Source organism: Chinchilla lanigera, unplaced genomic scaffold (genome assembly GCF_000276665.1).
Source record: "Chinchilla lanigera isolate Chin_1 unplaced genomic scaffold, ChiLan1.0 scaffold00031, whole genome shotgun sequence".
Taxonomy (NCBI): domain Eukaryota; kingdom Metazoa; phylum Chordata; class Mammalia; order Rodentia; family Chinchillidae; genus Chinchilla; species Chinchilla lanigera.
This window is the reverse complement of record NW_004955432.1, coordinates 1630951-1649549: the sequence shown is the minus strand read 5'-3', so window position 1 is coordinate 1649549 and position 18599 is coordinate 1630951. Positions and strand designations below refer to the sequence as shown.

General features: G+C 38.3%; 1 protein-coding gene and 1 pseudogene across 6 annotated transcripts in view; both read right to left on the bottom strand.

Moving 5' to 3' along the window:
• Agtpbp1 (ATP/GTP binding protein 1) overlaps window positions 1-18599 on the bottom strand; it is a 187408-nt gene that overhangs the window by 166824 nt on the left and 1985 nt on the right. For all 6 annotated transcript variants that reach the window (XR_261503.2, XM_013516037.1, XM_005387929.2 and 3 more), the window contains exon 2: window positions 6253-6317. Coding sequence is in view for 5 of the 6 variants with exons in the window: in XM_013516037.1 (XP_013371491.1) it covers window positions 6253-6284 (32 nt within the window). In the remaining variant the exon portion in view is untranslated. The remainder of the gene's footprint in view (window positions 1-6252; window positions 6318-18599) is intronic.
• LOC102018013 lies at window positions 4240-6215 on the bottom strand (annotated as a pseudogene).

Sequence of the window (18599 nt, the reverse complement as noted above, 5' to 3'; positions counted from 1 at the left end):
CATCTTTGTGATACATGCATGCTAATGGGTATAGCAGGGCAATTCATAATATCAGATGAATGGATAAAGATGTGGTGTACATACACATTGAAATATAATACTATTAAGCTACAAAGGAGGATAAATTTGAATAATTCATAGGCAAATGGAGTATCATGATAGTTAACTGTCAACTTAAATAAGAGATGTCCAACTAAATTGGATCAGCATAGTTCTAGGTGTAGCTGAGGGAATTTACTGAAGATGTGCTGGGATTTACCACATGTGAGTGACAGCAACCAATGCACTTGCCACCTAAATGACATCAAAGGGAAACAACGAAGGAAGGCTCACTTCTGTTTCTTTAGAGGAGCTCCAGTCTTCACCTTCACCTTCACTTGGATGTCATCTCCTGGCTTCCACTGCAGACCCTTTGGCCTCCTGACATTGACTCACATGGGACACTACAAGGAGCACCAGGCTTCAACTTGGTCCTTTGGATCTGCAGTGTGCAGGCAGATGTTTTGCACTCTTCCACATCTGCCTCTGTGGGGGGCCACTGTAAGCCAAGCTTGTAAATTCTTATGTATTTGTGCATCTTGCATTAAATGTGCTTCTTCTTCAAATCTGACTGATACAGATTTGATGATACCATAACGCTAAGTGAAATAAATGAGACATAGAAAATTAAATACCACACAGTTTGCCTTATATGAAGAACCCAATATAAATAATTTAAAGAGCAAGATAAAGGAGAGATGGTAAGAAAGAGGAAGGTAGCCTTTCTGAAGATGCAGATGTGGGGAGGGTAGAAAAGAAAATAAAAAATGATCAAGACTAGATACATACATAGATAGATGTCTACCAAATCCCCAAAACAAATGTAAGTATTTTGTATCACAAACATATAATGATAAAAGAACTTAAAAACACATACAAAGAGATAGGCTAGATCACTTTAGAGCTAATAATCCAGTTTTGACAACATTTACAAAAACACTGCCTAAATAACTAACATGCACATATGATCCAGAGCTGAGAAGGATTTGCCCAGAATTTCACAAAATGAAGGTCAAGCTTTGTTCTTCTTTTACTGTTTATACTAGTACTACCATCAATTTGGATGTTTGTAGGCCCAAGTGAAAAATAATGGCTTTAGCCTTTACCTGTGGGCAGGAAGGGCTGAGGCTCCAGCACTCCACAGACACCAAACCCCACAGACACTCAGGTCCCGCGTATAAAACAGTGTAGTACCCATACATGACCTACTTACCCTCTCCCTGCCTATACACAGTAGCCTAGTACTGGTAGAAAAAGATCACACATCTTCCCATATGACCCCTGCTTACTTAGTTCAGGTACGTATGTAAATGCTTTGTGGTTGTTACACTGTATTCTTTAGAGAATAATAATAAGTTTGTGCACATTCAGTACAAACACCATTTTTTTCAAATATTTTCAATCCATAATGAGTTGAATTAACTGATGTGGACCTGTGAATACAGAATGCTGACTTACTATAAAACAAGAAAAAAGATTTTCACTCATTTCTGTCTATCTCAAACTAACTGTATTCAGCTTTCTTCACTGAGCTATTACACATCTGGAGAATCAAATGTCTAAATTAGTATTTCTTTTATGAAGACCAGTTGCAGTGATACCAATTTGCCTAAAACAACAAAAATAACAATAAAAATTCATTGAAATCTATCTGAAGAAGGAAACTATACAACTAACCTTAGGAGTCAGAGGTTTTCAAGCCTGAAGTAACATCACATTCTTATGAGCAGTGTTCTAGTTCTAGTAATCAGTGGAATGCATTCGACCTGATCAAAGAAGTCAGGTTGCTTGTTATAGTTTGTGTATGGATGTCCCCCCAAAGCCTCACACAGTCATGGAGCGGACTTCTAGAGTTTCTGAGTGATTCTTGGTCCAATGCTGGGATTATGGGTGTGAGTCCTATACCCACCCTGGGGCGGGTAGCTTGCACACAATATAAGGGAGGAAAAGAAGCTTGCTCTCTGCGGCTCCTCCCTTTTTGCTCTTGCTGCTTTTGCTGTTTTCTGCCACCATGAACTGCTGCCCTCTACCATGTGCCACTCTGCCTTGGAGCTAGCCGAGTATGGACTGAAACCTCCACAAACTGTGAGCTAAATAAAATTTTCCCTCTTTAATTTGGGTATTGGGTGTTTTATTTCAGCAGAGAAAAGTAGCCAAGACATTGCTGTTCCTTCTTAAAACACAAAACACGTCAAGTTCCTTTCCTGTTAAAACTACACAAGCACATGAACGTTGTAGTTTCTTATGGTGTATTACATAGTTAATAACTAGGAAATCTAGCAATTTAAAGAATAAACGTTATCTAAATAACCTGCATACATACTTATGATGTAACAGACTTAATACCTATAAATGTAAAGATGTGTACCCGTAAACATAAAATATATTACTGCTAACAAGGTAAAAACATTTTTAGAGTATTATCAATAATAATAAGCTATCATCTACCAAGCCAGCCAGGTACTACTTAATCTTTGCAATCTTGTAACATCATCATGAACTTTACATATGAGAAAAATAAGGCATATCAGAGTTTAGCAACCTGCAAGGCTGTATAGCCAACAAAATTCCAAAGCAATCAGTCACATTCACTGTGCTGCGTTTAACTCTAGAGATCAGGTAAACTTCTGTCAAGGGCCAGATAGCACACACATCTGACAAAAATGTATGGTAAATGTTCACATTTTAGAACATTTATTGCAGTAAGAGACACCAGACATGGTGGCATACACCTGTAATCCAAGCACACAGGAGGCTGAGACAGAAGGATTGCCACAAGTTCAAGGCCAGCTTGGGCTAAACAGTAAGTTCAAAGCTAGCCTGAACTGCATGGTGAGACTGTGTCAAAACAACCAACAAAGATAAATAGACAGACAGACAGACAGCCAACCAGTCAGCTAGCCAGGTATGGGGTGCACACCTACAATCCCAGCACTTGAAAACCTGAGGCAGTAGAATCATCCTGAGTTCAAGGCAAGCCTGGGTTACATAGTGAAGTCAAGGCCAGCCTGAACTACATAGTGAGACCCTGTCTCAATCAATCAATAACTGGCTGATTCATTGCTATTAATGCCTCCCAAAATCCTCCCCCTCATTTCAAGCACACTTAGCCCATTGTCTTTCCTATTTTCCAAAGTAATTCTGAAAGTCTTTTTTTTTTTTTAGTGTCTTTAGTTGCACTGTCTTGGCTGCCTTAATGTGCTGAACTGATTCAAAATGTTTACCTTTCATCATCATTTTGACTTGGGGAAAAGCCAGAAGTTTTACAGTTCCAGATCCAGTAAATAGGTGGATGAGGACACACAGTAATGTTCTTATTTGACAGAAACTGCTTTACCAGAAGCAATGTGTAACAGGGGACATTATTAGTAATGGAAGATGAAACCATCTGTCCATTTCTCAGGCCATATTCTATGCGTGTTGCTTTTTAAACACCTTAAAAGCCCTTATAATACTCTGAGGTTATTGTTCATGGACACAAATTCAGCTCATACAATTCCAGCAAGGTCAAAAAATACAGTCAGCACTACCTAGATGTCAGGTCTTGACTGACACCACTTTTCTGCCTGGTCTCCACTGAGAATTCTAAACCTTAGACTCAGAATCACACCCACAGACCCAAGTTTCATCTCTCGTGATGATACGTCTTAAAAAGCTGGGATCAGAAGCACCACAATCAGGCAACTCCAATGAAACTGGCAAAATTTCACATAAATACATTGTTCATGATCCGTGATTTATGGTAAACTTTAAAACACACATTCTCTCAACTGCTGCTCACAACTGAATGACTGCACTGAACAAAGTGAAACTTGCCACACAGTGTAACTAAGGTTCAACTTGCTGCTTGTTGGATTGCACGCAGCAGCAGCATTAACTCTATTTTGTGGTTACACTGTACCATGTATTTTAGGCATTATAGGTTACACCATCTATGTCACAACTACTCAGTTTTGCAACTGGAGCATGAAAGTGGCCACAAACAATATGTAAATAAATGGGCAGAGTTATGTTCCAACAAAACTTTAATTATGTATGCTAAAATTTGAATTTCATGTGTCACACAGATTATAATTTTGTTTTGTTCTATAATTTTTTTCCCTTTTGGTTGCATCATTATGAGTGTTTTCATATAAACAACAAAAAATCACAATAAAAAAAAAACCAAAACAATAGTTTTTGATGCATGCAGTTGTATCCTCAGGATGCTCCAGATGTTTCCTGATAACTCTATAGTTTACAGACTAGTTTTGTCCAATGAGCAAAGATCAAAATCAAATGCTGTGTTTGTCATATGAAAGTGTCCACTTGCTTCTATAAGGTTCACAATCTGCTGCAGAATGTGTCTCTCCTTTAGCATCATTAACCTTCTGTGCAGCTCTACCGACTTGTCCACTTAAGCCTTCTAGCATTCACCATTCTTTATTTGCTTATCTCATTTGCTTTGCTTTATTGGACTTTTCAGTTTAAGAATCTGGTTGTTTTCGGTTTTTAATGATGGTGAAGGAGGTTCATGATGTAGGGGTGAAAAAGCAGAACTGCTTTCACTATCACTGCCAGCACTCAAGCTAACTCTGCGACTTCGGCTGCCCCTTCTATTTACAAGTCTTTCCATTTCAGAGTCATTGTCATTATCCTCTGCCTCATCCAATGCCTCCTCACTGTCATCAGAATGCAGATCTTTCATTATAGACTTTAAGGGACCTGTTGCCTGGTCTGGGATGGTGTGAAGCTGGAGCTGTACCTGCAGCTGGAGCTGAAATAGCTAGGACTGGGTTGCTTGGAATCAGATTTAGAGGACATATTCTCCTCCACGTCTGAATCATTGGGATCCACAATATCATCAAATGGTGGTAAAGTTGATTTTTTCTTCTCTGATATCTCACTTTCGACTTTGACCTTTCCCATCTTGACCTAAGATTTACCTTTTATCTGTTTTTTATCAGCAAAACAAGTGAGTTATCAGTGGTGGTACGCTGGAAAAACTTTTAAATGAAACCTCTGAGCTACTCTTTTTCCCTTTTTTGGCTGAGAGTTCTTCAGAATCTGAAATAGAGGCCTTTTACTAGAAGCCTTCTTATCTTGCTGTCTACTGGCGATGGTAAGTTACTGTCTGGTTTTGGCTCTTTTGACATGGGTTTAGGTTCCTTGAAGGCATTTTAGGAACTATTTTCTCTTCTTTCAGTGGCGTATTTTCTTTGGATAGAGGATTCTTTGGAAGATTTGTTGTGATCCCTGCAAGGTTCTTTGAAGGTACTTTTACGTTCTCTGGAATCTTTAGAAGGTTTTTCCTTGTACTCCTTCATTAATTTGTGAGGCTTTGAAAAACTAGTACTGCTGCTGCTGCCGCTGCTGTTGCCACTGCTACTGCTGCTGCTGCTGGTATGAATACTCCTATTAGGGTCCCCTCCTGCCTTCAGCAACTTTCTTCTAAAGTCCTCTGTGGGGTTACTGAACGTTAGCTTCTCACAGCAGAGATGATTCACTGGTGGATAGCCTTCAAGATGCAGGAATAAGTCATAATCAAAGGGGACTTTCTTAGGTTCTTCCTTGTTTTTAAAATAAACCTCAATTGGCAAAATGAAATCAGAATACTCAGATTCTCCTACTTTGTAAGGTGGATCTCTGCACACTCTTCTGGCCTAGGAAAGCTTTCATGCAAATGGAAGATGACTTTCTCCACAAAATGCTGTATGCTGCTGTGCTCCAGGCCGTGCAGGAACAACATCCAGTCGTGCGTGAAGCCTTCCACGGTGGGTTTCTTCCTCACCTGGGCCCGGTGCCCCAGCTCAAGCCTCACCTGCACAGCACACGAGCTAGCCATGCCTGGGGGCCCAGAGGTTTGCTGGGTGCTGCATGGTTCCCCCTCCTGCCCCTCAGCTGTAATCCATGAAGAGGCAGCTATGAATGAGAGCACGCCCAGGAGGGGAGGGTAGATGGCAGACATTCTCTGTCCCTCTGCCCCCGCCTCCCGCCAGCTTATTAAACTCCATAATTTTGACTTTTAACTTTTGTAACAACCACTGTTAGGCCATTGGCCATACAAAACTCAGAAGTAGGCAAATATGGCCCATCAGTTAGCTTATTAACTCCTACTTTAACTTAGACATTAAATATTAATGAAATATAAACATATTTGTTAAAGTAATCAGTATCAAGTGATTTTATCATGTATTACTTCTCTATACAAGTTAATATTTAAAATTACGTTACCTTTTCTCTGATATCACTTTTAACTTGCTCATCTTGAGTTACTTCATTTCACCATTGCAGATAACCTAAAAAATAAAAATTAATGATATTAAATATTTACAGAATTCCATTTTCTATATGTAAGATGTCATAAAACCATACAAGTAAAGTTTTTATTACAAGAAACACACTATAACATGGGAAACTAGTTACATTTTAAAATATTTATTACAGTAAGAGACACAAGCCAGGCATGGTGGCATACATCTATAATCCCAGCACACAATAGGCTGAGGCAAAAGATTGCCCCAAGTTCAAGGCCAGTCTGGGCTAAACAGTGAGTTCAAAGCCAGCATGAAGTATATAGTGAGACTCTGTTTGTCTCAAAACAGCCAATTAGATAGACAGATAGACAGACATGGGGCGCACACCTATAATTCCAGCATTAGGGAGGCTAAGGCAGGAGGATCATCATGAGTTGTAAGTGACAATGAGAGAATGAGTCTTATGTGCTTCTATTGTAGTCATTTAAGTGCATACCATGTGACTATTAAAACATCTACAATCAACTACAAAAATGTTACACAGGAGCTGGAGATTTAGCTCAGTGGCACAGCACCTGTTTGGCATGCGTGAGGTCCTGAGTTCAATTCCCGGTACCCAAAATAAATAAATACATACACAAATGTATATTACACAAATCTTGGGACAAGAAAAATGCTGAAATCAAACAACAACCAAAAAAAAAAAAAAGAGTACTGTATTCATGAAATCAAACAACAGTTTATGGTCACATGAGCTCTTGTGAGACAGTTCATCTCATCCTTCCTATTCTAAAATTCCTCCTTAAAATACACACAGCAACCAAAGCATCCTGTGCTTAGTGTATTTACTGTCCAACATTTCCTGTGGTAAAAATTTCCACCTTTGAGTAATATTCTTTATACACTTTAAACAAGCTTACATCTTAAGTTACAGAATTTTATAATTTTCGTACCTACTTTACAACTATTCACATAAAAATAACCTGAATATCTTTCAATTGTATACACTAATGCCTAATGTAGTAGCAATACTACAAAATGACATGACTGCAAATCTAACAATCATATATTTATACAACATTTACTAATGCTATTGTAAAGGAAAACATGGGAAAAAGCAGCTGTCAAATCATTTCACTTAATAGATTCAGAAGTTACAAGTATTCTCAATGCTTTTCTTCAATAAACTTTTCAATGAACACAAATAAGCACTTTTTTCAGTTTTCTCATTAACTCAAAAAAAATACGTTTTAAGGATTAAATACAAAAATTACATGAATTGTTTTTAAAATCATTGAGAAATTTTGAACTGCTAACTACTCTTTGACTCATTTTTTAAATTGACTACAAAGTCAAAGTAACTTTTCTAATTTTCAATTTAAGAATTGTTAGGCATGGTGGCGCACACCCATAATCTCAGCACTTGGGAGGCTGAGGCACGAGGATCGCCATGAGTCTGAGGCCAGCGTAGGATACACAAGTGAGTTCAAGGCCAGCCTAAACTGTAGAGCAAAATCATGTCAAAAAAAAAAAAAAAGAAAAAAGAAATCATTATACTGCATATCCACAAGGGGAAAAAAAATCTTCTGTAATAGGAACCTAGAGGCCAGACCTGCAGATACCCAACAATTAAGTAAAAGCAGGATGAAGTCTGGCATCTCTCTGCTCAGCTCTGCAAGTAGGCATGTTAATCGTTTGAAGTGCACAAGGTTATCAGCTCTCAAATTACCTAGCCTGTCTCATCCCCCTCAAGACTGAGGGTACAAGGTAAGAGTAAATGAAGTCGTTTTCCAGATGTATGAGGACAAACATTCACTTGCCAATTTGTACAATGTACAGTTCCAGACAGCCTGCGGCCGTTGCTGAGAAGGCTCCATCACTGTCCTAGCCCTGCAGTCACCTCAGATGCCAGGACGGACAGAGCCTTACAGACCACCCATGATAAGGTGACCCCGCCCAAAGCCAGAGCCACATCTCACTGTGGAAACCGAATGACTCCCTTGACTGATGACACTCTCCCAGAACTTCACAGAAATAGGCACTCCAATAACCCACACTGGAATCACCAACACTGTCAGCTATCAACCCTCAGCTATGCAAAACCCCAACTCTTGCCTTTGCTCTCTGTTTCCATACAACCCCAAACCCTCTGTCAGCCCCTACAAGGCAGATCTTGGCCCTCTTTTGTCTGCACTTCTTTAAAGCTACTTCCCTGCCCTTTACCACGGCTTGACTAACGTTACGAGAAAAAAATAAATCTTTAATTTCAAACCTGATGATATGGCAGAATTGGTATACAGTATTAGAACACAATCATCTATCCCAAATCCCCCTGGAGTGCTTTCCTGTATTTTAGAAGCTTGGAAGCTTTAAAAAAAAAAAAAAAAAAAGCAAAATAAAACAAAACAACACTTCCTCTTCCAATTCCTTCACTCTTCTTTAATAGCCACTCTTCTATTTTCATGCCATCTTTTTGCGGGGTCGGGGGCCTAGATTCCCTTATGTCTTAAATACTAACATTCATGCATTTATGTTATGCAAATATGCCTGAGAATCCAATGTGGCAATTTTTGAGGATCAAGTGTGAGAAGTGCCAACAGACAATTCTGGTAGGTTAGTAAAGCAAACCTGTATCTTGTAAACCATTTCACTGTACTAGTGTAACAGCAGACACACGCAAGAGTCCATCTTTACAATGCAAACTACTGAGCAATGGGTTTATATCCACAGTGATTGCCCATTCCGCCCTCCCTGCAGCAAAGTGCAAGGGTTCCCTGTCTTCCGCAGCTGCAACAACACTTGTTATTTTCCATTTTTAGGATTCTAGCAGTTCGAGCAGGTGTGGACACTGTGACTTTGATTTGGATCTCCCTATTCACTAAATATTCAGCATCTTTTCACATGTCTGTTGGCCATTTGTTTACCTGTGAAGAATGTCTAAGCCTTTTACCCATTTTTAAATTGACTGTGTTTTATATGCACAAACTCCCCTCTTAGGTATATATGCAAAATAACTGAACTCAAGGAACTTAAATCCTTTATGCCCATTTTCATAGCAGCATTATTCACAAAAGGTGGGAACAATCCAAGTGTCTCTCAAGAGATGAACACATAAAACAAATGTGGTACATATTTAGAATGAATATTATTCAGTCACAAAGCAAAATGAAGTTCTGATACAGGGATGCACCTTGAAAACATTATGCTAAATGGATCAAAGACTACAAGACCTAAAACCATGAAACTCCTAGGGGAGAACACTGGTCTTGACAATGATTTTTTTTTAAATAAAATAGGCAACAATAGCAAAATAAATAAGTTTGATTACATTAAATTTTAAAACTTGGGCACAAATCTCAGCACTTGAGATGCTGAAGCAGAAGGATGGCAAGTTTGCAGCCAGCAGACTACAAAAGTTCTAGGCGAAGCACAGAGAAAGTTACACAACTCAACAGAAAAAATGGGGGGGTGCCCTTATTCAGGTTGTTAAGCTGTATGTATGATAATTAACTTTACAAGGATTTATCAGATAAATATATGAATCTGATGCTGGCCAAAAAGGGGTTGGGAGGCAGGGGAGAAAAAGAACTGAGACGTGGTCTGTCCATGTACCAATTTCTCCCAATTAATGTAATCATCATGTGCTGTAAACACAGCACAATTAAACTGGAGAAATTAAACATTTCTCCCAAGATATAAACATGAGCAACGTGTTTATGAAACAGTATTCCACATCCCTAACCAAAGAAATGCAAGCCACAGTGCTGTTGCCTCCTACCTGGAGAGTGCCTACTGTCAACAAGACAAGAGACTGGTACTCCACAGCTCCTCCAGAGCATGAGATTGAGAATGACATTACACTAGAGCCAGTTCAGGCCAGAGCAGGTCAGTGTAGACCCACAGCAGGCCAGGACAACAATAACCACGAGCAGCATGGCCCCCTGATTCAGGTTTCCTGACTGAAATAACAGTGGGATTCAAGAAACCATGTTTTTAGAAGCAATTTCACAATCAGACAAGGTGCTTCTTAATCATAAGAGACAACATCTCCCTTAGTTTACTGAGGCTGTTCTAAGATTTAGGGAGTTGTCCCTTAAAGCTCAACCGAAACCAACAGGCATACAATCCCCAGCCACTCTGGAGGCTGAGACAGGAGGATCACAAATTCAAATCCAGTCCGGGCAACTTAGCAACTTAGTGATACTCTGTTTCAAAATTAAACAGATCTGGGGATACTAAGCTTTGCCAGTAAAGGAATCATCCATGCTATAGACACCACTGAAAAGACAGCAGGGAAACAAAACAACCTCCTGGGTCCACAGCACTCTGTGTAGGTAAGGACTTGCTCTGCTGCCAGGGCACCTTTTCCATCCGGGGCTTTTGCAGCCATCCACAACTTCTGCACGAGAGCCCAGCTCTGCAGCAGAGCTCCTCTGCTAAGACCCAACCTAACCACAAGAGTGCTCTCTAGGCCCAAAAGGGCAGGCTCCAGCACTAGAAACTCAGCAGAGCTCCTAGCCTTGATCCTGGCCTTCCCTAACAGGTCTAGAGCTCTCTTGGGGATGGAGAAGTGTTCTACATCAGGCCTGGGATAGTAACTGCTCTCTACCTCTGCTGTTCTTATATCCATCCTTTGAAACTGCCTTGACTTCTCATTCAGAAGTCCTTCATTAATCACTCTCACGTCACAGTCAGTGAGTGACTTATTACAGTCTTTCCTTGTTAAGTTACTGTGTACTTTTCTGTCTCCCAACTGAACCCCCACTGGTACATCTCAACAAGTCTGTATTTAAGAGCAAACAGTAAGCCTCTGCCTGGGTAGAGTAGACCCACAGACACATGAATGTCCTGAACATGCAAAACAAATGAATGTTCTGTTTTGTTTTTAAATAAAAGATCTGGGCAGGGGGGTAGGTGACAGAATAATATCCTCAGAAATAAAACAGAGCTGTGACATCAATTTTTTAAATCCGGATACGGTTACTAATAGCTATCAAGGATGTTGAGAAATTAGAACCCTTATTGCTGATCGGAATGTAGAACAGTATGTTTGGAAATAGTACAGCAGTTCCTCAAAAGGCTAGATATAAAGTGACTGTCCATGTACATGACTCAGCTATTCTGCCTCTAGGTAAATATATACCCCCTAAAATTTAAAATCTTACATCCACGTAAAAGCTGTATGAATGTACATAGCAGCCTAAGAGCCAAAAAGTGGAAATGAGCTAAATGTATATCACCCAATGAATGGTAAGTAAATGTAGTATATCCTGACAATGGAATATTACTCAGTGATATAAAGAAATGGAGTACTATACCAGGAGTTGTGGTGTATGCCTGTAATCCCAGCACTTAGGAGGCTGAGGCAGGAGGATCACAAGTTTGAAGCTAGACTGGACTACATGAGACCCTGTCTCAAAAAAACAATAGAAAATAAATAAAGTACTGATGCACACTATCCGTATGAACTTTGAAAAATTACATTGAAAAATATCAGTAACAAAAGGCCATGTCATCATGATTCAATGTACATGAAACATGCGAAACAGATAAATCTACAGAAACTGGAAGTAGGTTCAGGGGAAGACTGGGAAGCCAGGAACGTTGGAAGGGAAGGTTAACAGGTGGTGATGTAGGAGGCACAGCAAGGCTAGCTGTCTGGAGAAGGGGCGGGGGACCTGTCAATCACAAGAGCCCAGGGCTGCCAGGACTCCCTCTGTGGAACTCCTGGCTCCCAGGACAGCATGAAAGGGACCAGAGCCAGGAGGAGCCTGCTGGTCTTGAACCCTCACAGTGGCCCATCTTGGGTCTCTCAGACCAAAGAGGTACTTTTATTTTTGCTCTTTTTCTCTTTTCATATTTGGTTCACTCCAAGTTTGCTCTGCAGACCCCTCACTTTTCAAATGAACTTTTGGCACTGTTTTTAGCTTGTTTTGCCCACTTACTTGTCTGAGACAAGAAGGACCTGGAACACTTTTGTTTGGCAAGCCAATTTTAAAAGAACTACCAAACAACAGGGTGGAGTTTATTTCAGAGGTCATAAAAATGTTCTAAAACCTGTGGTGATGGTGACATAACTCTGAATACAGTAAAAGCATACTTTATGTGGGTAAATTATATGGTATGTAAGTCATATCTCTATAGAACTTTTTTAACAGTCCCTGTGGAAATTCCTAATCCAATCACTTCTAAATTAAGGTAGGGACTTAAGCCTACCTTAAGAGAAACTACAATGCTCTTTTACATAAAAGCAAAGCTACTGACCCACACAGGTCTTTACAGAATTACTCACCTATAAGAGGTAAAAGCTACACTTATATAGCCATACTGTTATATAAAGATCCACAATACATATTTACCTATTTTGGGGAAGGGTTGACTTTTATATATTTAAAGCAGATTATACTGGAATTAAATGCGGGAATTTGGCCTTATCAACAGAAAATCCTAGAAGCAGTACCCAGCAGTCCTAGCTAGTATATACCTAAGAAAAGAGCAAGTTGTTTTGTCTACTCTTGTACATAAAGAAAACTAATTTGGGGGATCTTCTTGAATTTTGATGTTATCCTGATCTTTTGTTCTCAACTAGAGCCACCTGCAGAGTATACAAAATCTAAAACCTGAAACCTTCTGTTCTCACCAACTAAAGACTAAAATTAAGCTAATTAGCCAGGCATTAAACACAACGTGCATGCATGCTTTTGCATGTGCATGTGTGCGCGCGTGTGCGCGCACACACACACACAGCATAATTTCATACACCTAAGCTATCTTAATTTGCATTCCCCCCCAAAAAAAAAGCGATAGAGAAATTCTGACGCCCTAAAGCCAAAAAGGTATAATCTAAGTATATAAACAATTCACAAATACATGCTTTCAAACTTTTTTTTCCTCCCTGAGACACTACATTGTGCAGACTGGCCTCCAATTCCTGGGGTCAAGTGAATCGCCTGCCTCAGTCTCAGAGTAGCTGCAGGTATGCATCATTATGCCCATCTCAAAGCTTCTTAAAGTCCAACAAACTGCTTAAAATAAATTAAAAGACAGCTAGACATGGTACAACACAACTGTAATCCCAGCACTCGGGAAGATTAGGCAAGAGGATCGCAATGAATTCAAAGTCAGTCTAGGCTACATAGCAAGTACAAGGCCAGCCTGAACTACATAGTGAGACCCTGTCTCAAAAAACAAATAAATAAAATGAATGAAAAGAAGAACATGCAGTTCACATTTGAAAATCCAATCTAAATTTTTTTAAATAGTTTGAGGACTTTCCTTGCTTAAACAACTTGGTCCAGTTCCCATACAAGCAGAACAATTCCACTATTTCATTCTAATCTGTTTATAAATGGATATCCCTGCAAGATATCATTAGACAAAGTTTCCTCTGTTTAAAAATGTCTGTGAGACATTATTCCAATGAGCAGATATAGCAACTGATGGAAGGAATGCAGTTGAAAATGTACACAAATGGTCCAACCAGGGAGGTCAAGAAAACAAGTACCCTGAAAAGACATCATCTTTTGTCAGCTTTCTCTAAATGTTTTATGCTCTAGGACAAAATCACTTTTAGAGAACACATCCAAAGAGCTCTACTATTCCTCCACACTGGCTTTGTCAATGTAATAAAAAATTGCAAATCCTGTTCTCAGGTTTGTTTTTGTGATACTGGAGATTGAACCCAGGGCCTTCTCAATAAGCTATGTCCCCAGTTCTTCTTGTTTTAGTTTTTAACAGGTATCCCTAAATTGCTAAATTGCCTAGGCTGGACTCAAACTAGTGATTCTCCTGCCTCAGCTTTCCAAGTACTGGCATTAAAAGCACGCACCACCACACCCAGTTAAGTCCCGCTTATTTAATAAGAAACACCACAAAGAAGATGCTCATAACCTTGGCAACATCATTAAAGGTAAAACTGAGAAATTCTGAGGGAGAAAAATAACACATGTAGACTAAAACAAAGAGCGGTAACTAAACCCCCAGCAAAAGAGATCCTCAACCTAGCATTTAAATTAGCAGTAAAATATATACTTTGGAGATGGCTTACATTGCATTAACTCTGTCCACATTATTACATTAAGGTATGCATTTTCATCAAGTTACCTTACTTGTGTAATACTCAGTGACTATGATAATAATGCTGTAGTCCAATCTGCAAATTTATTTTACCTACATATTGTAAAGAAGTACAGCTATAACTTTATGAAAGAGTAAAGCTATAAAAAGTTTACATTTTATATCCTTCCTGTTCATGAACCTTTAATAAAAACAAACAAAACTGAATGGCTTCCACACTATCTACAAAAGATGTTCAGACACATATAAAATGTGACATTTTAATTTCACAACAAGTAAGTAGGATCTTACTGTTTGGGGTTCCGAATCCCATTAGTCTTCAATTTAATTAAATAAATTATTTAAAATAACTCTTCTCACCAATTTAAGATTACAACTATTTTTAGACTTAAATGCCAAATTTTCTGTCTATACAGATGATAACTGAGATTAAAAACCTCACCCTGAGGGCCGGGGATATAGCTCAGTGGCATAAGCGCCTGCCTGGCAAGCGCAAGGTGCAAGGTCCTGAGTTCGATTTTCGGTACCAAAAACAAACAAACAAAAATCTCACCTTGAAACATTTTGTTTCTAACCTATGACTGTGACTCATTAAAACGATTCTTTTTTTTTTAAGAAAAGCATGTTTTGATCAAAATATACGAATGCTTAAATTTTTTAAAATATTAATAAAGATACATTGCTATTAATCCCCCTCATTTAAAACATAATTATCCCATCATTCTTGACACTTTGTGAGGAAGTTCTGGAAGTTCTCTTTCACGAATGTCTTTATGAAGTATGGTCAAAAATGCAGTAAATGTTGCTTCCATGTGGCACCCAAGGGAAATAGGCTCCGAAAAGCATTACAGGGTACCATCATCTACCTTATTCACCAGATCTGGCACTGTGCAACTTCTGGCTCTTCCCCAAGGTCAAAACAGCCATGAAAGGTAAACATTTTGAATCAACTCAGGATACTAAGGCAACCATAACAGCCCAACTAAAGACACTCATGACAAACAACTTCAAAACTACTTCACAAAGTGCCAAGAAGATGGAATAAGCGTGTTCAAAGCAAGGGAAAGTACTTTGAGGGAGATTAATGGCAATGTGCAACTATAATATTTTTTGAAACGTTCACTGTATTTTTTATCATACCGCCTACTATAGAAGTCTAGTGAGCTCTCTCTATTACCCCTATAAAAATCAAAACGTATAAGATATGAGGAACAAAAAGCAGTAAGGTATATAGAAATCAGCAATAAACAGTAACAAGTCCCTTATCAGTAATTACTTTAAATGTAAATGAATGAAATTTGCCAATCAAAAGACAGATAAATATGATCCCCAGCACTGGCAAAAAAAAAAAAAGAAGAGAGAAATTCAATGAATGGATAAATAAAAATGATCCACCCCTGGGTTCCATTCTGAGTACCACAAAAATAAAACAAGACAAAGACACAAATGAGTACAAAGTCAAAGGATGGGAAAATATATTCAAGTAAACAGTAACCAAAAAAGAACAGGATCGTCTATACTAGTATCAGACTTTAAACCAAAACAGGGTTACCAAAGACAAAGTACATTATATATTAGTAAATAGTTCAACAGACGAAGAAGATAGAGCAATTGAGAAGTTTTACACACCTAATAACAGACCATCACAAACAAAAATTAACCAATTAGAAAAATAACAATCTACAATAATAGAGACCTCAGTACTCTATTGTCAATAAGGATATAACAACCTGACAGAAGAAAGAGCATTTGAACACAATAAACCAACTAGATCTAACAAATACATACAGAAAACTGTACCCAAGAACAAAATACACATTCTTCCCAAATGTACATGGGACATTCTCCAGGTAGACCACATATTGGGCCACAAATCAAGTCTCAACAGGATTTAAATGATAAATATCATACAAAGTCTCTTCTCCAACCTCAAAACATAAAGTAAAGACTCAATAAGAAAAATGGAAAATTCATAAATTTGTGGAAATTAAACAACACACTCTTAGTCATTGAGACAAAAAAGAAATCACAAGAGAAAATTACAAAACCTTTAAAGACAAATGAAAGCAAAAGCATGACAACAAAATCCATGAGACCTAGAAAAAGTACTGTAAAAGAAGTTTATAGCTCAAAATACAAGAAAACTTTTAAATCAACAACTGAAATTTCCATCTTCAGAACTAGCAAGGAAAAAAAAAGAACTGGACCCAAATCTAGCAGAAAGAAAAAAAAAAGACTAGGCACAAATAAAATAGAAACTGGAATAATACAGAAAAATCAATGAAACCAAGAGTACTGTAAATAACTATGCCAACCAACTGTATAAAACAGACAAATTCTCAGAAACAAAACCTATGAAAACTGAACCATAAAGACATAGAAAAATCTCAACAGAACTCTAGCTAGCAAGAAGATAGAATCAGTATGTATTCAAAAACCTCCTGAAAAAGCAAACTTTGTATCTGCTGGCTTCAATGGTAAATTCTACCAAATTTGTGAAGACTAACATCAATCCTTCATAAACATTCTAAAAAAGTCAAGCTGAAGGAATACTTTGTAATGCATTCTGTAAGGACATGTATGGCCCTGATACCAAAACCAAACAGACAGTACAAGAAAATCACAGACCAGCATTCAGTATGATCACTGATGCAGCTGATGCAGAAATCCTCAGCAAAGTCAATAGCCAGCCAAATTCAGCAGCACGTATGTCAGTCAAAACCACAATGACATGGCACTTCCCATCCACAAGGACAGCGGGGACTATGGGGGCTGGCTGCAGATAAACAGGAAATGGAACCCTTTCTACACTGTTAGATGTGGGGCATATAATCTGGAAAACAACATATAAATTCTTTAAAAAATAAAGAATTACCATATGATTCAGAAATTTCACTTCTGTCTCAAAGTATTATCTGTACATCTACATTCTTAGCAATTGGCAAAAAAAACCCAAGTGTCCACTGACAGACTGATATATAAATAAGGGTAGTATATACATCCAATGGAATATTATTCAGCCTTAAAAAGGACAGAAACTCTAACACATACAACATGAACTTTGAAGACACTGTGCTAAATAAACCTCATCACAAGAAAACAAATGTTATCTGATTATACTCATATGAAGTACTTAAGGTGGTCAAATTCACTGAAACAGAAAGAATGGTCCCCACAAGAAGATTCAGGAAATGGAAAACAGAGTTACTGTTGAAAGGGACCCCAGTTTGGGAAAATGAGAAAAGTTCTCAAGATGAATGGTGGTGATGGCTAGATAATAATGCGAATGCACTTGATGCAACTAAACTATGTGCTTAAAAACAGTAAGTTCTATGTTATGCATATTTTATCACAATTTTTAAAATAATATTTAAAAATCAAAATACAAATCTGTGTTAAAAATTAGAAAAAATAAATTTCAAATGTAAATAAAAATTAAGAATTAAATAAAATTAAAATGTAAGAGAAACTAGTTTTCACCAGGCCAAGAAAAAAGTCTAGATAGTGTACCTACCATAAATTAATAAATCTAAAGAACTGCTTTCAAAAATAATATCCTTTTGGGCCAGCACAATGCCATCCACCTGTAATCCCAGCTCCTCAGGAGGCTGAGGCATCAAGCCAGCCTGTGCAACACAGTGAGACCCCAACTCAAATGTCAATGTCCTTTTCTTAGTTCATTGAACTTGATGTAGGCAACGTCCAGACTTTTAACCCTAACGTATCATAAAGCTTGCCAACTGCCATTCTCTGAAGAACCGCCTATGACTAGAACAGTGACTGGAGAGACGTCATTCACTTATTACAGGCTTAGTTTAGCACTGTAGGCTAAGCAGTTTACATGTACAGTATTACCTCATTTATTATTTGAGATCATCTTAGGGTAGCTACCACTGTTACCTCCGTTTCTGCTCTTTTTACTTTCATTAATTTTTTTTTTTGGAGACAAGGTCTCACTATGGACCCCAGGCTGGCCTCCAACTCTTCGTCCTTTGGCCTCAATCTGTGGAATGCTGAGAAGACAGATATGTGCTTCACACACAACTCCCATTTTTGGAGCTGAGAAAACTGAAGCACAAAGTGGGTAAACAACTCACTTAAAGAAATGCCAGGACTCAAACCTAGCAAACTTGAATGAGACCCAATGCCTTAGCCACTACATTAAGAGAACACACACACAGTAACCAACAATAATACACTGGTGTGAACAAAAAATACAGTGCATACTATAAAAAAATTTTTTTTTAA